Here is a 25,080-nt window from a genome sequence, read left to right on the forward strand (position 1 = left end):
AGTACATTATCACCACATATTGGCTTTGCTTGAATTGCCCTTCCATTTTTTGTAATTATATTTCGAACGTTGAGGTGGGCTATAAAATCACACCGGTAATCGAGCCTTGTTGTATTACTTGTGAGGCACAGCTGAGTGAGCATACATTGAAATAATTCGCTTTTTATTTTTATTTTACTGGGTTTATGGTGCCTGCATCTAAAGGTCATTTACAGCGGAGGCAGAGAGCAGCAGATTGAGGGTTCGCCACTCAACATCCCTCTGCTCTCCGCTTCTTCCACTGACCAAAAAGGACACCGTCTTTCAGCTGATGGTGAAACTAGAGTTGCACAGCATTATTTCTTTCTCATGCACAAATAAATGTTGTTACTCCGATGAACAGAGAAAGTGAAATATTCCTCGATATAAAAAAATACCCAAGCCGCTAATAATAACAACACTTTCCTACTCATTCATAACTGCTGCAGTGCTTGATATAGACAGCGCTGAGTGGAAATGGAAAGAACGCGCCTTTTATTCCTTATAAAAGTGTTGAATACAATGTGTTGACAGTGCTGAGTAAGAACATAAACATGAACTCACTCATAAAAACAGGAGCTCTTTGCTGTATTCGTCTATATCTAGTCATGGTTTTAAACGTTTTGAAATCTCAGTTTTGCCTTATCTTTCTTATATACTTGCTAAAGTACTGCAGACACAGTAATCTGAGCCATCCGATTGGCCTATATTGCACTTGATATGCTCTCTGGGCCAGCCGGGAAGGCAAAGTTTGTACCTTCAGACACATGAAATGGTTCAAAATGGCAACAGTTCGCAGTTCATTTTTTAGGTAGACCTGAGATCAAATGCCGCTGCCCTGCACACCGGGTAGACCTAGGTAGGCTTGCCAGTTTGATCTCAGGCCAACCCAAAAAAATTCCCAGAAATTATTCAATATAAATGGTGTTTTATTTGATTACATTTTTAAAAGAAATGCATGTGCGATTTATTTTCTATGGGTCATTTTATTATAATGTAACAAAGAAATAGTCTGCAACAATGAAGTTGGCTTTCAACTATTGATTACATTTAAAAAATGTAATCTGGAGGAAAAGGAGTGTGTGTGCCAGAAAATTATTTGGATCAATCTATCGATAGCTTTCAGAATGAGACATTAACAGGCGGCGCTAGCATAGAAACAACCGCAATCGCCATCACAACCGCCAACGCTGCGTTGAGCCAGGCATGCTTGCCTACCCCACCGTCTCCTCTCGTTATTGATGCTGCGGGCGGGGGTGAACCTGCAATAGGTCCACCGACAGATTTGTCTGCCGTTGATGAACCAGCCTGTCAACCAAAGCTAGCAAAGTTCCCTTCAAGTATGCTAAATGGCAAATCATGCTGCTTCTCTTCAAGGTGGCTTGACCAGTTCGTGTGGATTGAGTATAGCAAAGCAAAAAGTATAGTAAAGCAAAATATGCAATATATTGTAACATTTTATACGAGATGGATTTAAAAATTGCAGACTCACAAGAAATGCTTGCTGCAAACATGAGAATAGCAAATTACATGCTAGTGCCCTTGCAAAATGTTAATCCTACAAGGCGACCCATGGGCCTAGAAGTCGTGGGACTGTGTTGAACCAAATACATGGTGATGCAAAACATGGATTTTATAGAAAGAAACCGTGCACGTGTTAAAGTGGTCATAGATATTGTTCTCATGTGCAGGGGCGAAAATCTGATATCAACTTTGGAGGGGACAATTACATGACATTTTCTCAAGAGCAATTCCTGAGGGGGACACCAAAAGTAGTACTGTAACACATAGCCTACATTGTAATATGGTAAATGTATATTGAACCAAAGAAATAAGGTGTTTGCCGTACTCCTAACTACCGGTACCCAAAACTACACAACTAATCACAACAGCAATACCATTGCCTTTAACAAATCTTAGTTCAGTCACCAGTTTAAGTTGAGAGTGGGGGTATCCATGGCATTTTCCAATTATGTTCCTATTTTACAAGTAAAAAAAATGGAGAACCTTTCATAATGTTGCCAAACAAAGACTCAACAAACTTACCTGAGACTCCCTGTCTCTGCCAGTCTGTCCCTGCATATCTGTCCCCAACTCTGCTGTCTGTGTGCCATCTGTTGCCTGCTCTGCATAATGACATCATTGTGAAACATTTCCATTAGAATTTCATTTCATTATGAACATTTTATCAACTAGTCTTTGAGATATTAGGCTACTAGGGTTCTTACTTTGCGTTTTGGTGTTCTGAAAAATACTCTGATGTCCGTCTTTTATTTTTCTGCCATTTTTCTAGCTGGCTGGCTGGCTACACACACACACACACACACAGTGTGTAGGTTATTTACAGTAGGTGATGGGCTTCTATCATCTTATCTTTTAGCATTCTATTTGGGCTTCGATCTAAAAGGTAGCTCGCAAATGTGAACGGATTAAAATGACAAGAGTTGACAGCTGTATGAGTTCACCATTTACACAACATATGCTGCAACCTTTTGTAATTTTAATAGTTTGTTTCATATTGGCTGGCTTCCAACAATAGCTGAATTTGCAAAGCTAGCGAGCACCAATTCCGTTTCAGTGGTGTTTGCTATAATCTTTGCTACCCGGGTTAAATAAAGGTGCAATAAAATAAATAAATAAAAGTTCCCTTGCGACAATTTAGCTTTTGCAACGAGACCATTAAATATATTTAAGACAATGGTAGAAGAGAGTGTAGTTCTGTTCAGTTTGGACTTCAGTTTATCGCTAACCTTATCACAGGGACTTTGAAGCACTAACTTACATCATCTGCATGCTGATCTTGGAATAAATTGACGATAGCAAAGATTCCATCTTTGACGAGGCCACATAAATGGAATAGGTACTAGCTATGTTAATAGTTAATATTTGCGCGCTAGCTCTGCATATTCAGCTAGTGTGTGTGCGCGATTGACTGGATTAACCTCACGTCAGTTACGTTCATTGAGTGCCTTTCAGACAGTGGATACGACCCCTCTGTTACCTCGCCAACTAAGGAACTGGCAGTGGATCAAACCATTGTGAGGCAAAGGGTGGGGGGGTCGCAATCTTTTGAAACTTAAAAACGCGCTATTAAGTGTCTATAATCAGCACAATTGCTTTCATTCTGTATCATTAATATTATTTAAATTACATAGTTATGTTTCAGTGGTATATTGGGGGGGACAAATCATATTTTTCCCAGGATGGGGGGGTCGTGTCCCCCCCGTCCCCCCCCGGGATTTCAGCCCCTGCTCATGTGTGCAAAGCAAGATATTCTACTCAGAGGGCATAGAGAAACTGAAGAGGCAATCAACAAAGGTAACTCTTCAGAAATCTTAAATTTCATGTCAAAGTATGACTCAGAAACACAAAACAGGCTTAATGAGCTACCACGCAATGCCACGCTTATGAGCCCTGAAATTCAGAACGAGTTGCTGGAGTGTGGAGCATCATCGTTACTGTTGAGGATAAAAGATGAAGTTCATTCTGCGACTTCCACGTATTTTGCCATATTAGCAGATGAATATAAAGATCAATCTAAACGTGAACTTATTGCTGAGTGCATCCGATACATTAATGCTGGAATGATTTAAAGAAAGTGCTGTTGGGTTTATGGAAAAAGCTGATTTGTCTGCACAAGGAATTTCTCTGAAAATATTTGATGTGTTGCAACGCCTGGAGTTGGATTCCACTCTGTGTGTGGGTTTTAGTTTCAAAGACGTTTCAGTCATGTCAGGGAACAGAGGAGGGGTACATGTCCTACTAAAGCAAACATTTAAGCAAGCGGTATACGTGCATTGCAACTCCCACCGTCTGAATTTGTTTCTGTGGACCGCTGCAAAAGTGTCGGGACATGTCAGTACTTTTTTGACACAGTAAACCAGCTACACACATTTATGAGTGGATCATCATCCCACAGACATGCTCGATTCATAGAAGTACAGAAAGAGTTGCATCCCGATAGACCATGTATTGAGCTAGAAAGATCCACAGATGTACAGTGGAGTTCAAAATCAGGGTCTGTGAGTAAAGTTCTGCTACTGCTAGATGTCATTTTAGAGGTTCTTGCAGAGTTTTCAGAGGCTTGTGGACAAAGCTTGTGGACACACCAATTTAGAAGCCGATGCCCTCTTACAACAAATCCAGAACAATACGTTTTTATTCCTGTTGGTCATGTTTAGAAAATAGTTTGAGACAAGTAATTTTGCTATGAAGGGATTACAAAGCTCTATGTTATCTGTGACGACTGTATTGGTTTAATTGAAATCCTCAAAAGCAGCTTTTCTACGTTCAGAGATAACTCAGGAGGAGACTTTTGATAAAGTTCTCAAGCTAACTGAAGAGATGATTAAGCATGATATTAGTAATTGGGATGTGAGCACATCACGGCAGTGGAAACTGCCTGTAAAATTGGCAGACAATGTAGTCACAATTTCATTGGGTAAAACATCCAGCATCAAGAGTGACAGTGACCTAAGGCAACTTTGGAACAATATTCTAGACAGACAGACAGATTACTGAGTTGAACTCAAGATTTCAACAAGACACATATGGGATCATGCAAGCGGCAGTCTCCTTTTCCAAAGAATCCCAAACCTGCGGCCTTAAAGAGCAGCTGAAGACCACATGCGATCATAATGCAATATCAATTGAGGATGCTGAATCACTGTTTTTACTCAGCAGTTGAGTTGCAAAATGAACATGGGGAAGAGTGACTTTTCCTCCATAATGAGTGTACTTGACAGCTGCCCTGATGCTATTTTCCCTAATATTTCTCCGGATTCCTACAGCAAGCTCTGAACCTTTTCACCTGGATCATCGCAGCTAGCTAGCTGCAATCCGAGTGACTACTCCTCGCTAACGTCTCTGTTCCGAAGCAAGCACCAATTAGCCTGGAGCTAGCCCATGCTAGGCCCATCTCCTGGCTAGCTGAAGAGGCCCATCAGCCACTCCTGGGCTACAATACCTGAACCCCTTCTACTGCCGGTACGGGGCACAGAACCCCGCCGATCCCTCATGACTGGACTACCGACATAACCTGCTCGAGGGGGTACTCAACTGGCTCCTACGTCGCGACGTCCCCTGAATGCCCATCTGCTAGCCTGCTAGCCATGGCCCGCTAGCTGTCTAGAGGTTATCGGACTGTTGGCTAATAGGCCCATCGGCCAATTTCTTGGGCCACTATACCTATTTTGCCAATTTGCCTGGGCCCCTTTTACTCAACGAAGCCCTGCTTATCCATCACGACTGGACTACCGACGTAATCTGCCCGGGCTTTTTTTTTCCAACAGGCCCCTCCGTCGGGATGTCCCCTGAATGCCCATCTGCTAGCCTGCTTGCCGCGGCACGCTAGCTGTCTAGAGCATATTGGACTGTTAGCTGAATAGATCCATTGGCCAATTTCTTGGGCCACTAAACCTATTTTGCCAATTGGACTTGGACCCCTCTGCTAATTGGAACCCTACTAATCCATCACGACTGGTCTATCGACGTCACTGCACGAAGAGGCTGAAACAGACTTTCCTCAGTCGCGACGTCCCTCTAAGGCCCTTCTGCTAGCTTGCTATCCCCGGCCCGCTAGCTGTCAATCACCGTGTCTCCAGCCAGCCCAACCACTCACTGGACCCCTATGAACACTCGGCTACACATGCCTCTCCCTAATATCAATATGCCTTGTCCATTACTGTCCTGGTTAGTGATTACTGTCTTATTACACTGTAGAGCCTCTAGCCCTGCTCAATATGCCTTAACAAACCATTTAGTTCCACCTCCCACATATGCGGTGACATCACCTGGTTTATTAAACGTCTCTAGAGACAATATCTCTCATCATTACTCAATGCCTAGGTTTACCTCCAATGTCCTCACATCCTACCATACCTTTGTCTGTACGTTATGCCTTGAATCTATTCTATTGCGCCCAGAAACCTGCTCCTTTTACTCTCTGTTCCGAACCTACTAGATGACCAGATCTTATAGCCTTTAGCCGTACCCTTATCCTACTTCTCCTCTGTTCCTCTGGTGATGTAGAGTTTAATCCAGGACCTGCAGTGCCTAGCGCCACTCCTATTCCCCAGGTGCTCTCATTTGTTGACTTCTGTAACCGTAAAAGCCTTGGTTTCATGCATGTTAACATTAGAAGCCTCCTCCCTAAGTTTGTTTTATTCACTGCTTTAGCACCCTCTGCCAACCCTGATGGCTTAGCCGTGTCTGAATCCTGGTTTAGGAAGACCACCAAAAACCCTGAAATTTCCATCCCTAACTATAACATTTTCTGGCCAAGATAGAACTCCCAAAGGGGGCGGTGTTGCAATCTACTGCAGAGATATCCTGCAGAGTTCTGTCTTACTATCTAGGTCTGTACCCAAACAATTCAAGCTTCTACTTTTAAAAAACAAGTCTCTCACCATTGCCACTTAATATAGACCACCCTCTGCCCCCAGCTGTGCCCTGGACACCATATGTGAATTGATTGCCCCCCATCTATCTTCAGAGCTCGTGCTGCTAGGTGACCTAAACTGGGACATGCTTAACACCCTGGCCATCCTACAATCTAAGCTTGATGACCTCAATCTCACACAAATGATCAATGAACCTACCAGGTACAACCCCAAATCCGTAAACACGGGCACCCTCAAAGATATCCTCCTAACGAACTCGCCCTCCAAATACACCTCTGCTGTTTTCAACCAAGATCTCAGTGATCACTGCCTCATTGCTTGCATCTGTAATGGGTCTGCGGTCAAACAACCACCCCTCATCACTGTCAAACGCTCCCTAAAACAGAAAGGCGAGCAGGCCTTTCTAATCGACTTGGCTGGGGTATCCTGGAATAATATTGACCTCATCCCATCAGTAGAGGATGCCTGGTTACTCTTTAAAAGTGCCTTCCTCACCATCTTAAATAAGCATGCTCCATTCAAAAAATGTAGAACCAGGAACAGATATAGCCCTTGGTTCACTCCAGACCTGTCAGCCCTTGACCAGCACAAAAACATCCGGTGGCGTACTGCATTAGCATCGAATAGCCCACGTGATATGCAACTTTTCAGGCAAGTTAGGAACCAATATACACAGGCAGTTAGGAAAGCTAAGGCTAGCTTTTTCAAACAGGAATTTTCATCCTGTAGCACAAACTCAAAAAAGTTCTGGAGCACCTTCTCCCAGCTGCCCACTGCACTGAAGCTAGGAAACACTGTCACCACCGATAAATCCACTATAATTGAGAATTTCAATAAGCATTTCACTACGGCTGGCCATGCTTTCCACCTTGCTACCCCTACCCCGGTCAACTGCCCGGCACCCTCCACAGCAACCCGCGAAAGCCCCCACCATTTCTCCTTCCCCCAAATCCAGATAGCTGATGTTCTGAAAGTGCTGCAAAATCTGGACCCATACAAATCAGCCGGGCTAGACAATCTGGACCCTCTCTTTCTAAAATTATCTGTCGAAATTGTTGCAACCCTTATTACTAGCCTGTTCAACCTCTCTTTCGCATCGTCTGAGATCCCCAAAGATTGGAAAGCTGCCGCGATCATCCCCCTCTTCAAAGGGGGTGACACTCTAGACCCAAACTGCTGCAGACCTATATTTATCCTACCCTGCCTTTCTAAGGTCTTCGAAAGCCAAGTTACCAAACAGATTACCGACCATTTTGAATCCCACAGTACCTTCTCCGCTATGCAATCTGGTTTCAGAGCTGGTCATGGGTGCACCTCAGCCACGCTCAAGGTCCTAAACGATATCATAACCGCCATTGATAAGAGACATTACTGTGCAGCCGTATTCATCGACCTGGCCAAGGCTTTCGACTCTGTCAATCACCACATTCTTATCGGCAGACTAAACAGTCTTGGTTTCTCAAATGACTGCCTCGCCTGGTTCACCAACTACTTCTCTGATAGAGTTCAGTGTGTCAAATCAGAGGGCCTGTTGTCCGGACCTCTGGCCGTCTCTATGGGGGTGCCACAGGGTCCAATTCTCGGGCCGACTCTCTTCTCTCTGTATACATCAATGATGTCGCTCTTGCAGCTGGTGATTCTCTGATCCACCTCTACGCAGACGACACCATTCTGTATACTTCTGGCCCTTCTTTAGACACTGTGTTAACTAACCTCCAGATGAGCATCAATGCCATACAACTCTTCTTCCGTGGCCTCCAACTGCTCTTAAATGCAAGTAAAACTAAATGCATGCTCTTCAACCGGTCGCTGCCCGCACCTGCCGCCCGTCCAGCATCACTACTCTGGACGGTTCTGACTTAGAATATGTGGACAACTACAAATACCTAGGTGTCTGGTTAGAGTGTAAACACTCCTTCCAGACTCACATTAAGCATCTCCAATCCTAAATTAAATCTAGAATCGTCTTCCTATTTCTCAACAAAGCATCCTTCACTCATGCTGCCAAACATACCCTCGTAAAACTGATCATCCTCGCCGTCTGCGCCTTGTGATGTTGGTCACACCGTATGATACATCTACTAAAGGTAAGGTACCCTTTTATAGTACTACTGCCCGCCGTGGTATAAATTGTAACATCAAATATAGGCTTGTTTGCCCATCGAGATTAAAGTGCATCTGAAGATGAGTTTTATGTTGTTGGCAAGTTGGCAACTGGTCTAAAGTTACTGTCTTATTTTAATATGCTGGGATAGGTAATTTGTATACGTAACGAGGTCGCTCCAAGTACTATGCACTAGTATAAAACGATTGTATTACGAAGTAATATATGGTGCACATCGCAAAATAAATTAAATAAGTTGAAAAAATGCTTACCCAAATTTTTCTAGGCCTATCCCCCCCAACATTTCTGTCTACGCCCCTGGTGCAGGGAAGATGAATCGGATGCACCTACCGGCAACAGCCCGAGACAAATAAAAAAAAATAGGAGCACAACGCTTTATCGTTGGCTTTTTTACAGAAATGCTTGGCGATCGACTAGGAAGGCCTTGGCAATCGACCGGTTGGTGACCACTGCTCTATAGAGCTGAGTGAATTACATCTTGTGCTTCTCTCTATGGGCTGATATTTCTTTCTTGTCCCTGGGGAGTTGTGCGCCCGTGCACAAACGCAGTTTAGAGGGATTGGTTATGGCCTGAATTCAAAATTAATTTAATTGAGTTTCTTTCTCACCCATCTACACACAATACCCCATAATGACAAAGCGAAAACTTGTTTTTAGAAATCTTTCCAAATGTATTGAAAATGAAATACAGAAATATCTAATTTACATACAGTACCAGTCAAAAGTTTGGACATACCTACTCATTCCAGGGTTTTTCTTTATTTTTTAAAATGTTCTATATTGTAGAATAATAGTGAAGACATCAAAACTATGAAGTAACACATATGGAATCATGTATTAACCAAAAAATCTACATATATTTTAGATTTTAGATTCTTCAAAGTAGCCACCCTTTGTTGTTTACTACATGATTCGATATGTGTTATTTCATTGTTCTGATGTCTTCACTATTATTCTACAATGTCGAAAATAAAGAGAAACCCTTGAATGAGTAGGTGTGTTCAAACTTTTGACTGGTACTTTAAGTATTCACACCCCTGAGTCAATACTTTGTACAAGCACCTTTGGCAGCAATTACTGTCTTTCTGGGCAAGTCTCTAAGAGCTTTCCACACCTGGGTTGTGCAACAATTTCCAATTATTCTTTTCAAAATTCTTAAAGCTCTGTCAAATTGGTTGTTTATCATTGCTAGGCAACCATTTTCATGTCTTGCCATAGATTTTCAAATAGATTCATGTCAAAACTGTAAATCGGCCACTCAGGAACATACACTGTGTTCTTGTTAAGCAACACCCAAGGTAGATTTGGCCTTGTGTTTTAGGTTATTGTCCTGCTGAAAGGTCAATTCATTTCCCAGTGTCTGGTGGAAAGCAGACTGAACCAGATTTTCCTACAGGAGTTTGCCTGTGCTTACCTCTATTCCGTAAAATTGTTTATAGTGAAAAACTCCCCAGCACTTACCAATTACAAGCATACCCATAACATGATGGAGCCCCCATTATACTTGAAAATATTGACACTAGTACTCAGTAATGTGTTGTATCGGATTTGCCCAAAACATAACACTTTTTATTCATGTAAAAAAGTGAATTGCTTTGCCACATTGTTTGCATTATTACTTTAGTGCCTTGTTGCAAATAGGATGTTTTGGAATATTTTTATTCTGTACGGGCTTCCTTCTTTTCCCTCTGTCAATTAGGTTAGTATGTGGAGTAACTACAATGTTGATGATCCATCAGTTTTCTCCTATCACAGCCACTAATCTCTGTAACTGTTTTGAAATCACTATTGGCCTAATGGTGAAATCCCTGACCAGTGTCCTTACTCTACGGCAACTAAATTAGGAAGGACGCCTGTATCTTTGTAGTGACTGGGTATATTGATACATCATCCAAAGTGTAATTAATAACTTCACCATGCTCAGTGGGATATTCAATGTCTGTTTTAGTTTTTTTTTCTCCACCTAAATTAGGAAGGATGCCTGTATCTTTGTAGTGACTGGGTGTATTGATACACCATCCAAAGTGTAATTAATAACTTCACCATGCTCAATGGGATATTCAATGTCTATTTTTGTTTTTTTTCTACCCACCTACTGTAATGCGGATACTGGGAGTTGGGAAGTAAGTGCAGGTGGTGAGTTTAATAATAAACGGAACAATACAAGATACACGAGTGGCGTACAGATATGATAACCCAGGACGACACACTGGAAGGGAGTAATCCCGGTGGAGGAGTGATGTAATGAATTCTGGGCATATTCCACTCAGGGAAGGAATCGGGCACACTCCCCCTTCCGGTCCTGGCAGTGACTCCTCATGAACCTCCCCAGCTCCTGGTTCATCCTCTCCACCTGCCCATTGGACTGAGGCCAGTACCTGGAAGTGAGGCTGACCATGACCCCCAGTTTCTCCATGAAAGCCATCCATACCTGCAACGTGAATTGGGGGCCACTGTCCGAGACGATGTCCTCCGGAAGCGCATAGTGCCGGAAGACCTGCTGGAACAGTGCCTCAGCGACCTGGAGAGAGGTAGGGAGACTGGCATGATACAGAAAATCTGTTCACAACCACCAGAATGGTGGTGAAACCGTCAGAGGAGGGGAGATCGGTAACAAAGTCAATGGACAGATGAGACAAGGGACGCTGAGGCACGGGAAGGGGAAGGAGTTTCCCTGCTGGAGCGTGCCAGGGAGACTTAGTTTGGGTACACACAGAACAGGAGTTGACATAGCGAGTAACGTCCTGCGCCAAGGTGGGCCACCAATACTTTTCGGAGAGTGATTGTATAGTACGGGTGATCCTAGGATGTCCAGCGACGACAGCTGTGTGTGCCCAGGTCAACAGTCACTCCTTTATCCCCGTGGGAACATAGATTCGCTCAGTAGGACAGGTAGTGGGAGCGGGTTCCCTCTCCAGAGCCTGGCAAATATCCATGTCTACATCCCAGACCACAGGGGCTAATGCATGAGAGGAACAGGAAAACAGGTCCTCCGGCATTCGGGTGACCAGTCTGTGATTTTCATCCTCGACATGAGATGGTGGGGTTATGGCGTTGGAGCCACGGGAAGCCGAGGATGATCTTGTGAGCTGGTGCAATAATGATGAAGGGAACGTCTTCCTGATGAATGGACACCACGGTGAGAGTGAGTGGTGTGGTGATGTGTGTGATGGTTCCTGATCCAACTGGATGGCCATCGCGAGTCCAGGTGTGCCTATTGATGAAGCGCAGGTGCACGTAATGATGAATGCCAGGTGCGAGTAATAATGAATGCCAGGACCGGTGGTTAGTGAACAGGCGAAGTCGAACGCCGGAAAGGAGGAGCTGTCTTTTTGCTTGCCCTACCAAGCAAAAAGACAGTAACTGCTCATAGTGTGGAACTGAGAAAAATTGCTTTTATTTACCTTGCTTTCACAGTAACTTTATGCAGTTACTGCTAACATGACCCCCATTTTCTCCAAAACACAATATAATAGAGGCAGGATACTTGTCCACATGATTAAGCATGTATTTAATGTTGCAAAAATGACATTAACTAATTTTTGACCAAATGAGCAGTTATTGATTGGCTTTTTGCTTGTTAGGGCAGAGTAGACGTGACACCTACCAATAGGTGCCCTTCTTTGCAAGGCATTGGAAATGCTCCCTGGCCTTTGTGGTTGAATCTGTGTTTGAAATTCGCTGCTCGACTAAGGGACATTACAGATAATTGTATTTGTGGGGTACAAAGATGAGGTAGTCATTCAAAAATCATGTTAATAAACACCCTATTATTGCACACAGAGTGAGTCAATGCAACTTATGTGAATTGTTAAGCAGCATTTTTACTCCTGTATTAATTTAGGCTTGCCATTACAAAGGGATTGAATAGTTATTGACTCACAACATTTTAGCTTTTCATTTTGAATTAATTTGTAAACATTTTGAAAAACATAATTCCACTTTGACATTATGGATATTGTGTGTAGGCCAGTGACAAAACAAATCTAAATTTAATACATTTTAAATTCAGATTGTAACACAGCAAAATGTGGAAAAAGTCAAGGGGTATGAATACTTTCCAAATGCACTGTATGCATGAGAAAACACTTGTCACGTCCTGACCAGCAGAGGGAGCAATTGGATTAGTTTTGGTCAGGATGTGGCAGGGTTTTGTGTGTTAAGTGTTGTGTTGGTGATTGGACTCCCAATTGAAGGCAGGTGTGTTGAGTTGCCTTTGATTGGGAGTCCAATATAGTAGTGTGTGTTTTTCTTTGGGGTTGTGGGTAGTTGTTTTTGCACTGCATGTTGTGTGCCTGCAAAACTGTTCCTGTCGTCGTGAGTATTGTTTATTGTTTTTCCCTGTGGATGCTTTACTTGTGTTTATTTAAAAAACTATGAGTATCCACATTCCCGCTGCGCCTTGGTCCATTCTTGAAGACAGTTGTTACAACACTCAAATAAAAAGTGATGTTATGTACTGTCATACGAAACATTTTGATCTCAAATCCAAAATGCTGGAGTATAGAGACACATTTTTTATTTTAGAATCACTATCCAAATGCATATGTAGAGGGAGTGTACAGTGGCTTGCGAAAGTATTCCCCCCACTTGGCATTTTTCCTATTTTGTTGCCTTACCTGGAATTAAAATTGATTTTTGGGGGGTTTGTATCATTTGATTACACAACATGCCACTTTGAAGATGCAAAATATTTTTTGTATTGTAAAACAAACAAGAAATAAGACAAAAAAACAGAAAACTTGAGCCTGCATAACTATTCACCCCCCGAAGTCAATACTTTGTAGAGCCACCTTTTGCAGCAATTACAGTTGCAAGTCTCTTGGGGTATTTCTCTACAAGCTTGGCACTTCTAGCCACTGAGAATTTTGCCCATTCTTCAAGGCAAAACTGCTTCAGCTCCTTCAAGTTGGATGGGTTCCGCTGGTTAAGTCATACCACAGATTCTCAATTGGATTGTGGTCTGGGCTTTGACTAGGCCATTCCAAGACATTTAAATGTTTCCCCTTAAACCACTTGAGTGTTGCTTTAGCAGTATGCTTAGGGTCATTGTCCTGCTGGAAGGTGAACCTCAGTCCCAGTCTCATATCTTTGGAAGACTGAAACAGGTTTCCCTCAAGAATTTCCCTGTATTTAGATGAAAAAAATCCCCACAGTGTTCTCGGGGTGATGGGAGGTGTTGTGTTTGCACCAGACATAGCGCTTTCTTTGATGTCCAAAAAGCTACATTTTAGTCTCATCTAACCAGAGTACCTTCTTCCATATGTTTGGGGTGTCTCCCATATGCCAAACGTGTTTGCTTATTTTTTTCTTTAAGCAATGGCTTTTTTCTTGCCACTCTTCCATAAAGCCCAGCTCTGTGGAGTGTACGGCTAAAAGTGGTCCTATGGACAGATACTCCAATCTCCGCTGTGGAGCTTTGCAGCTCCTTCAGGGTTATCTTTGGTCTCTTTGTTGCCTCTCTGATTAATGCCCTCCTTGCCTGGTCCGTGAGTTTTGGTGGGCGGCCCTCTTTTGGAAGGTTTGTTGTGGTGCCATATTCTTTCCATATTTTAATAATGGATTTAATGGTGCTCCGTGGGATGTTCAACATTTCTGATATTTTTTTATAAACCAACCCTGATCTGTACTTCTCCACAACTTTGTCCCTGACCTGTTTGGAGAGCTCCTTGGTCTTCATGGTGCTGCTTGCTTGGTGGTGCGCCTTGCTTAGTGGTGTTTGTTTTTAAATTTCACTTCACCAATTTAGACTATTTTGTGTAATGTCCATTACATGACCTCCAAATAAAAATCTATTTAATTACAGGTTGTAATGCAACAAAATAGGAAAAAGCCAAGGGGGATGAATACTTTTGCAAGGAACTGTAAATAACGTAGTATACATTTACATTTAAGTCATTTAGCAGACGCTCTTATCCAGAGCGACTAACAAATTGGTGCATTCACCTTATGATATCATTTGGGTTTATTTGTATTCTATTAGTTTATGACTAAAGTGTATGTTCTTTCCCTTGTTTGTAGAGCAACAATCTAGAACCTTGTAAAATAAATCACCCCTTCCATTCCTTCCAAATAAACCGGGTGATAGCCCTTTGAACTGTACCTCCTCCTCCTGTGTTCTTATCGACACACCATCACAGTAGCCCACACCCAAACCACCAGCATGTTCAACTCAAATAAGAGTCGTTTAAACCTCAACCCTACAATACCAACACAAACGTTCTGCTCAGTTTTTTTAAGGCCTTGCTGTTTATTCATCTTTTCCTACAACAGCAAATTACAGAATTAATTATATAGTAGAAGCAGTATTGAAAATACAAATTTTTTTGTAAAAAGAAGTTGCACAAAATGTTAATGACAGTACAAAACGAAGCAATAATAATTCAGGTAAATGGATACATTACTATAGGAAATTTGTGTACCTTTTTCAATAATGAAAACTTCTCAATAATTTGTACATTTCAGAATTATATCACATAATCTGAAACTATAAAAATAAGAAAGGAAATTAACACCGTTTTTTCTGTTTTTGTTTTTGTTTACAAATGACAACCTTATTGAATATATTTATCAGTGCAACATTGTTTATTTTTAGTTTCCACGCTACAGTATCCATTTTCTCTAGTTACCAGATTGAGGCTACTGTCCTCGAAGCTAAATGCATAAAACAGTAAGCATTGCAAAGTGGGAAATCAAACCTGAAATGAACAAAACCCAAGCTGAGAATGTGTTCACCACAGCACACGACATAGCACACAGATGTAGCAGATGTCCTCTTGTTCAACATCATTATGTCTCTCTGATGGTAGTGGTGTAGAAAATCCACTGGACATTTCCAATGGTCAAGTCCTCCTCAGACCTGATACTGTGAGCCTCTTACTAAGTCCTTACTACAGATCCCCTTACTTCTCCATCCCAAACACTCTAGGAGGATTGATAGCTAGATTGATTGGTAAAGTGAGTCTGAAATCCAAGACTCGAGATTTCAGAGTTCACATGGATGCAACTTCAGCTGAAAAAATATGAACCATCGAACATTATAATTTCAACAGTCAACCCACCGTCCCCTCGTGACTTTGCCAGGAGTCCAGTCCATTTACTGTGAACATTTGTTGAAAAGGGGTGATTGTGGTTGAAATGCTGCAGTCCAGTAGTAGTAGTGTGTTGATAACAAACCCCTCCCCCAGTAGAAAAGGTATCCAATCATCCTTTGGTAATGACAACAGGGCAAGTGGCCTGATTCGCCATGCTTGATGACATCACTCAACCCCTTAGCTCTGTACCAGCGTCCCTTCCTAATGAAATCAGCCCTGACATCACAGCGTATGGCTGCTACACGTTACACATAAACCTTACGGCACGACTAGGCCATAGTAGGGTAAAGTATGTGACAATACAATACAAACTGTGTTATAGTTATGATTATGAGCATCTAGCCTGCAGTGTGAATGCGATAGCACCATTGATATACCCCAGTATATGTAATCCATCCTCCCTTCAGTATATCTCACTAGTGAGGATTAAGGTGTTGGATAATGAATTGCTTGTTCGTAAAAGTTAACACTTTTTTGTATGACAAACCACAGATGTATGTAGCTGTAAATAACTAGCCACTGGTCAACTCCATGTAGCTATAGCAATAGTTATTTTTTTGGTATGCTGGCAGACATTATACATATCTTCTTCCACTAATGCAGTTGATATGAGATATGATAGACCCTGTGACCACAGAAGGATATGGGATGTGTGGCTGCCATATGTTAATTAGTGTATAGAAGTTAGTAACATGAATACAACTGTTTTTCTTTTTTTCTTTTCTGTTTATAGTAACTTCTTCGTCCTCCCCGTGGTGCCATGAAGTGGATTGCATCTAGAAAATGTAGAACAAGAACATGTCTTCTTTGAATGTGCACTGGCCTATCTTTACACAGCACACAGAGCCTGCTCGAAATGAAACAATAAAACCAAAACACTTCACTCTTCACAACAACAGGCAGATGATTGTATTTACAACACACAACCCATTGGAAAAATGGATACTGCAGCTTTTTTTCAATTTCTTTCTTTAAAATAATTAAAATATATTAAAACGTATATACAATTATATGTGGGTCTGGGACAGAGAGAGAAAAGCGCCATGGAGGGATTGGATCCTGTTTTGCAGACTTGATTATTAGCTAATTTAAAGTCCCTGCTTCAGATGTCACAACGTTGTCAGAACGTAAGAGATGTCAAAACTCCAAAATCAACAAGGAAGCCAACAAATATGTATTAAAGGCACTCAGAACCATCTACTGCCAAGGGGTGCAACCTTTACCTTTAACCTCTGACCCACACCTGTAGACAGGGGCAGAGGTCAGGGGGCAGGGGGGGGGGGGGGGGGGGGACACACACCCTGCTGCTACTCCCCCATGGTGCAGTATGACCAACAATATTGTCAGTTATGGTTAATTTAGGGTTTTGATACTTCTTCTTCAACACAAAAATGACTGATTTAAAATAATTAGAATAACAAAAATGTTTCTTCCTCACAGAATATGATAAATACTTTAAACATTGTGATTATTAAATTGGTCTCAACACCAGCATCCTATTGTAAAAATGAATGAAAATCAAATAGAACAATTTAAATAATAATCTAATCATCTGTACATATTTTTTCCTCCTGTATTTAATTTTGTACACAGTGTCTCCTACTGGTAGGTTCCCATTACTGCAGCTCCTGAGAAAAGCAATGGCTCAATCACAACCTCCCATTGGTTCCTGAACCTGGGCCTCCTCCAATGAGAGGCCTCCAGCACTTCCTTTAGCCCCAGCCACACATTGAGTCTTGGCTATGCCTACAGTCTTGTGCACACTCACGGCATACTACACTCCCCACACACACATCTCACATCCCCCTTCCCGCTCACGCCTCTGTGTATGAGTTATGTGAGTTGAGTTTGTCTTTCTTTAGCTTGACTCCGTCCACAAGCTCAAAGTTATAGTTCTCCAGAGCGGATAAGTTCCTGTCTGACATGTGGCCATGTGAGCAGGCACAGTAGAGGACCACTCCACAGATTGCCCCCAGGAAGACCCCCAGGGCACTCATAGAGATGATGGTGATGAGGATGGGGTCCAATGTCTGCAGCATGTTGCCTGCCCCGCCACTGACACCGTTGAGGATCTCATTGTCCTCCATCATGTCAGGGAAGTCTGTGATATCCACAACTACAGGAGAGAAGAAGAAGAGGGTGAGTAGACCCTCATCTCATTTTCAACCATCCCAGTATTCAGGGAAATCTACAGCTTTGTAGATAGCTGTTACATATGTTTGGACAATGCTTGTTATTATTTTTACAACACTGAATCCCTAAACTTTGTGTTACAGAGTAAAGAGAGAGAGGTAGAGGGTGAGCAGACGTATTAGTGAAATCTACTGTATTGCTAATACATGTCATCATAAGTATGTTACTCTGTTTTACAACACTCAACCCCATAGACATTTTGTATTAATATGCAATATGGTGACATACTAATTTCATTAAATCGGTCTTCAGGCAGCATGGGCTCTGTAGGAACATCAGGATCTGTTGAAAATGATAGGACGAGTCAGTTACAAAAGCACTTCCCTCCAGCACAATAGTAGAAAAATCATCATCACTCTTTACATTGAACATGACATAGAGGGACAGTTTCCCAGACACAGATTAAGCCTAGCCATGGACCAAAAAAGCATGTTCAATAGCGAATCTCCATTGAGTTAGATTTTTTTGTCCAGAACGTCGCTTAATCTGTGTCTGGGAAACTGGCGCTAAAGGTCATGCCTGTACACACTGGTGTCCTTAGGTCACTGGTTCAAATCCAGCTCAAAAGATCAATGTAGCGAAGTAACAGTCACCCTTGCAGTCAGCCATGTTCAGATTATCCAGGATCTTGATATCATCCACAGCAATGTCACCCCAACTCTTCCTCTCCACAAACCCTTCAATCACCACCTGGGAGAGAAAGAACAAATTGTATTTTTTTTACCTGTATTTAACAACCCTTGAGTAACCTGCGCCAATCACCAAGTAGCACTAATCAAACAGACAAAACAGGCTCTGCAATTCTAACATATTGTATTTATACACATCAAACATAGTTTTAATGTATATGATGCTACATTGATCTGTCCAAGCTTATAGTTCAGTGTATGGAGACTCTCTCCATACCATACCTGATAGGGTTTACTGGAGTGCGGTACCAGCACGCGTCCCTCTCTCCAGCGGTTGCCCTGGTGACCGCTGATGGTCCACAGTAGTATGTCAGCCATGCCATCGACCGTCTCCTTCCTCTGTTTGATGTGCAACGTGCCAATGTGAGAGCCGAACATGTGGTACCAGAATGACACGCACAGGTCAGACTGACCGACTGTCACCACCGGACTGACCAGCCTAGCAACCTCCGTTTCCTGGGAGCCCATCGCTAGGGTGTAGATGAAGTTACCGGATCCGCCTGAAGAGGGAAATTATAAAGTTGGAATAGCTAATGAGAAAAGGGGTAGGTGATGACATCTAAAGTAGTGGTGGGGACATAAATGACGTATACTATTATCATTCGCTTCTGTTGTTGTTGTTTTGTCTGTACCTGTGTGGTCCATGTTGGGTCCGGTGTTGAGCGTGGGCGTGCCGCTGGACTGTATCTGCCATCTGAAGTCGCTGTCCTCTGAGGTCCAGCCGCAGAACGAGGGGTCGTTGGCCCAGCCAAAGTCACACGCAAACCACAGGAACGCTGCAGACAGATCACAGGTCAGTTGTGTCTCATAGAGATACATATAAATAGGGGCAGTTTCCTGGACACAGATAAAGCCTTGTCCTGGACAATAAAAAAAAAAGTTATTCTGTGGTGTGACAGGGGTCAGGGTAAGAACACAGACTGGTTGAAATAGACCATTGTTTTAATATGGTACTGAGAGATATACTCCAAGAGTATTTGTGTTGACCTGAGGGGCCACTAGACTAGATACAGTGAGTCTTGTGAAGGTGGATTATTTAGGTAAACCACTAGAGGGAAGCAGAGAACTGTGAAACTCAAATTTCAGAGGAAAGGGTAGATACAAAAAACTATGAGAAAGGGAGAGAGAATTAGAGGATGATACATTCTTGACAGAATAGGGTGGTGGTAGGAGTGAAGAGACTCCATGCAGACTTTGCAAGGAGGGAGATTGAATCAATCCAGTTAATCATCTATTTTAAATAAAGGGCCTGTGAACGTGACATGGGTTCATAAAAAAAGTGTACAATGCCAGTAAAGAGATACATAGCAGGCGAGAGGAGAGAGAGAGTTTGTGTTTTCCTTTACAGCAGACTGCTGAGAGAGAGCCCATTGGGCACAGACGTCAATTCAATGTCTATTCTAGGTTGGTTCAATGTAATTCCATTGAGATGATGTGGAAACAACATTGACTCAACTAGTGTTAGCCCAGCGTGAGGTCTTTATAATGAGCAGAGCAGAGCCCTGTTGGACTCTAAAGGCAGATATGGCTAATAGAAAGGACTTGCATTCCTGACACACAATCCCTCTATGGCACACACACACACACACACACACACACACACACACACACACACACACACACACACACACACACACACACACACACACACACACACACACACACACACACACACACACACACACACACACACACACACACACACACACACACGTTTGTGAGAGCGGGGCGATGGGGAGCCTCGTTTTGTTATCAAATTGGATAAAGAAAGAGACTTCCAAAGAAGCAACACAACAGAGATATGTTTAGGATGTCAGCAATGCCTCAGAAACCCTGTGTGTCTGTGTACGTTGGGCACTAAGGCCCCAGCTCACCAAAGGATAAAAAATGTGAGCCAATATTCCATTTAATAATCTCTGGGTTTTAACTAGTTTCTGCAGGCACCAGAATATATTTACCCATTAAACACAAAGTATGGAATTCTCATGTGGAACCACATTTCAGGCACAGAGACAAATTTTTCCATTCCCAATTAAGAGGGCTTTTTGTTTTTTCCATTCTAGGGAGGACTGAAGCAGGGATACTGACAAGCTCCACGTAAAATGAGCAGCCCAACAGTTCTGAGGAACACTAGAGAACACATTTTTCTTAAATAGTCAACTGGAAAAAACGATATCTACCCACACACGAATTAACCTCACATGCTCACACATGCATTCAAAGCCCCTCAAACACATACAGTCACAAGAGTCTTGTATACAGTACATTGATAATACAATGGATCCTAACCTGGGATGGTATCCACCTCTGTCTTGCCCTCTGGCACTGTGGTTCCACCTGTCAGAACAACAACACAGTGGCAGGACAGTTAGTCTAGCCGTAACACATAACAATGATATATATATATATATATATATATATGCCATTTAGCAGATGCTTTTATCCAAAGCGACTTACAGTCATGCGTTCATACATTCTACATATAGGTGGTTCCGGGAAGCACACCCACTACCCTGATGTTACAAGCGCCATGCTCAACAAACTGAGTTACAAAGTACAGTTAGCCTAGTGGTAACGCATAACAGTGTAGCACAGTTAGTCTAGCTTCCTCAAGCTAAGAACACAATGTAGCTCAGTTAGTCTAGCTAGCTTCCCTCTTTTGCTGACACTCGTCTTGTGTTAAGGCTATAGTTAAAAAGGAGCCTTGCTGACAGAAGGATAAGGGTCAAACACATTAGCATCCTCCTCCTTTATTCTGGTTCAAACAGATGCCCTCTCTCCTATCTCTCTAACTAATACCAAACACTTCCACACTCCCTCTTTCACTACATATAGGGCCAGGAGGGAGAACCAGAGTGACTGAGAGTGCCATGCACATCACTGATGGCTGGAGACTGCTGCTTTAAAATGGGAGGGAGGAATAGCCATAAAGATAACTCTATGCCTGAGTCCCAAATGGCACCCTAGTCCCTGTATGTTGACATACTTCTGACCACAGCCCTAGGGGCCCTGGCCAAATTAAATGCACTATGAAGGGAACAGGGTGCCATTTGGGAGGTATCCATAAGGAACAGCAAGGTATAGCAAGGTTGAAGGCAGGGGGAGTAAGGCAGGTTATAATTAGGTTAGTGGGGAAAGAGGTCAGGCTAGAAAGAGAACAAGTCTGTCTGTCTGTCTGTCTGTCTGTCTGTCTGTCTGTCTGTCTGTCTGTCTGTCTGTCTGTCTGTCTGTCTGTCTGTCTGTCTGTCTGTCTGTCTGTCTGTCTGTCTGTCTGTCTGTCTGTCTGTCTGTCTGTCTGTGTGCGCTGGGTTATTATATAGCGAGAGTAGGGTTAGGGGAGATAGCAGTCTCATGAGAGTGATGTTAGCACCTGTCACATCGTAGTCATCACCTGTTCCACTGTGGCAGCTGGCCTGGTCATCATCACACTCATCTGACGGAGTGGTGGATGCCAGTGTGGTAGGGAGGGGAGTGGGAGCTGCGGAGCAGAGGGAGAGAGAGGGCAAGAGAGTGAGAGAGGACACATGTTAAACTTGCATTCAGCTGCTGCTTTGTATGGTTTGCGGTACCACACGCACATACACACACATATACAAACATATACAAGGCAGGCCGTGCCAGTGTCACGAAACTGGGATTCAATCACTGAGCTATTAGCAGCCCTCCTTTTATAAGGATGCAGAGGGAGGTATAAATATATATTTTGGATGGTGCATGGTGGATGCTTAGGCTTTAGGTGTGTCCCCCAAATGGTACCCTATTCACTATGTTTTGCAATACTTTTGACCAGGGCCAATAGGCCTCTCATCAAAAGTAGTGAACTTTGTAGGGAATAGGGTGCCATTTGGGACACAGTTTAGGTTTGGGTTTAGGCTGGATATGAGATGCATAGGGCCTGGGATTGGGCTGAAGACTGGGCCCCACCCTGGCCTATCATTAGGGCCCGCTGGCCTTGTTGGATGTGGGCACGGCCCCAGCTCTGTTCCACGCTCTGCTAACACACAGCCTGGATGTGTTTACCCTGACGGAGTAATGAGAGGGCTTCCCCTGGAGGGAGGGAGCGAAAGTGAGAGAGAGCGAGAGGCAGAGAGGCCGAAGGAGAGAGAGGGAGAGGAAATGGTGCATGTGTAATCTAGAATTTCCCTCGCCCTCTGCTAGATGAAATATGAGTGAGATCAACCTCTGTCAGACTCAGGGTGAAGAGGTCATTGACAGGGTCAGTGTTCTAGTTGGAGACTTCCAGAAAAAAATATAGATTTGGCTATACTAACTGGGTTTTTAGCTTACATACCACCACTCATTGTCTCCTAGCTGGTATTAGTACCTGTGTGTGTGTGTGTGTGTGTGTGTGTGTGTGTGTGTGTGTGTGTGTGTGTGTGTGTGCTAGTGGTGCACAGGTCAGATAATAACCCGTTCGCAACTCCCCAACTATATGAGATAAAGTGAAAATCTGAGGCCTGCACCCAACCCTAATCTGCAAATATCGAAAATGCGCTATAGGCTATTCAAAGACGGCAGAACGATTTTTTGATAGGGGTGCAAGATTTTATTTTGCCTGATTTAGATATGTTTCTGCTTATAATTTCCGACATTTTGGTAGGCTATTTGTTGGTCAACTTGTCTATAATTACATACATACAGCTTCTCTTCTGTCATCATATGTTGCCCTAGAAGACTAAATAAACCCTTGCTAAATAGAATAATGTAATAGATCGATATAAGTAATACTTCAATCTAGTTGACATCATTAAAATTCTCTGTCATCTGTCACAGAGCCAAGATGTTTAGGGACTGGGAAGAAAATACAATAACGGAAAAAAAAAACGGGAAAGATTTTCTGTGCAAAATGTCCAAATGACATCAGTTTGACCAGTTGTAAGGGTAAAAAACAAGATTTCAGTTCGGCTTCGATGCATATTTTATGTGGTTGAAACACTATCAGCTTTTATGATGAAGACAGGACCTCTACAGATGGTATCTAACTGAGCATTGCATTCTCTCAAGATGCAGAAATAAATAAATAATATTTATGTTCCAACGTCCAAATTTTGCTTATCATTTTACTGAAGAAATGCTTAATTCTGCAGGAGTTAATATTAATTAAGGCTGTGTGAGAGGTTATAGAACCACAGTCAGTGTCCAGATTTCAGTTTCCATTTAACCCATCTAAACATTAGGCTACAGTTCCCTTGACATGCCATAGTCCCGTCTTGCAAATGTCAAATTTGTAAAACGCCTCTCAATCATCACACATAACATAACATAACTACTATTATCGTCTTTACCACTTCACCAAATCTTTTCCAAACATTACTTTTCTGGCCTTCTCATCTATTTATTTTTAACTCTTCTTTCACAGCTTCTTTCGTATTGAATTAAACTTCGACAATATCCTTTTTGCCTCCTTGGATTTACGGTAACTTTTTCTAATACCAGATATATCAGGATAAGGTAAGACCCAGATGCAGACCGTGTCGAAGTAACCATGTTGATTACAGCAACAGAGGTAAAGGTACAGGACGGCAGGCAGGCTCAGGTCAGGCAGAGTTCGGAAATCCAGATGGGGCAAAGGTACAGGACGGCAGTCAGGGTCAGGGGCAGGCAGAGTGGACAGGCGGGTGGGTTCTGGGTCAGGACAGGCAAGGGTCAAAAACCAGGAGGGCGAGAAAATGAGAGGCTGGGAAAAGACAGTAGTGACAGTAGACCCCCACCCCCCCTTTAGGGGCGCCACCTGGCGTCCTCCTGGGCGCATACCTGGTTGACCGGGGTGCTGGCGGTGGAAGTCGGCGATGAGGGCTGGGTCCAGGATGTCTCTAGCGGGGACCCAGCACCTCTCCTCCGGGCCATAACCCTCCCAGTCAACCAGGTACTGGAAACCCCTGCCCCGTGGTCGAACCCTCAGGAGGCGTCTCACCGTGTACGCCGAATGGCCATTGACGACACAGGGAGGAGGGGTGGGCCTGGAAATGGAAGACAAGGGACTATGAGACACGATCTTGATATGGGACACATGAAAGGTGGTATGTATACGAAGGGTACGGGGCAACAGAAGACGAACAGCAGAGGGGCAGATCCCGGGTGGAGACCCATACCTTGGAGATGGGGAAAGGGCCGATAAACCGGGGGGACAGTTTGCGAGACTCCACCCGGACGGGCAGATACTGGATGGAGAGCAATATCTTCTGCCCAAGACGAAACCGGGGAGCCGGGGTCCGATGCCAATCCGCTTGTCATCGACACCTGGAGGTGGTCTTGAGGAGGGCCGACCGGGCTCTCCTCCAGGTAAGACGACAGCGGTGGACAAACATCTGGTCAGAAGGTATGCCGACCTCCTCTTCCTGCTCAGGCAAGAGTGGTGGTGATACCCCAGGGAACACTCGAAGGCCCGTGGCAGACCAGGGAAGGGTGTTGCGGGCATATTCGACCCATACAAGTTGCTGGCTCCAGGTGGTGGGGTTGGCTCGCTCCTATTGGCTGTTGGACTGGGGGTGGAACCTGGAGGACAGGCTGGCCAACGACCCAATGAAGGTGCAGAACACTTTCCAGAACTGTGATGAGAA

The 25,080-nt window shown here is 43.3% G+C and overlaps 1 protein-coding gene across 6 annotated transcripts in view; it reads right to left on the reverse strand.

The window, feature by feature from the left end:
• Positions 1-14,770: 14,770 nt before the first annotated feature.
• Positions 14,771-25,080, reverse strand: part of LOC106590027 (neuropilin-1a) — a 126,811-nt gene continuing 116,501 nt past the window's right edge. For 5 of the 6 annotated variants that reach the window (XM_014180515.3, XM_014180517.3, XM_014180516.3 and 2 more), the window contains 7 exons: positions 21,891-21,998; positions 20,810-20,857; positions 19,153-19,296; positions 18,743-19,020; positions 18,425-18,521; positions 18,060-18,113; positions 14,771-17,754 (listed from right to left, as the gene is read on the reverse strand). In XM_014180515.3, the coding sequence (XP_014035990.1) occupies positions 17,453-17,754; positions 18,060-18,113; positions 18,425-18,521; positions 18,743-19,020; positions 19,153-19,296; positions 20,810-20,857; positions 21,891-21,998 (1,031 nt within the window). In that variant the 3' untranslated portion in view covers positions 14,771-17,452. The remainder of the gene's footprint in view (positions 17,755-18,059; positions 18,114-18,424; positions 18,522-18,742; positions 19,021-19,152; positions 19,297-20,809; positions 20,858-21,890; positions 21,999-25,080) is intronic. The other variant, XM_014180518.3, reaches the window with a different exon arrangement.

Source organism: Salmo salar, chromosome 29, assembly GCF_965601325.2.
Source record: "Salmo salar chromosome 29, fSalSal1, whole genome shotgun sequence".
Classification (NCBI taxonomy): Eukaryota; Metazoa; Chordata; class Actinopteri; order Salmoniformes; family Salmonidae; genus Salmo; species Salmo salar.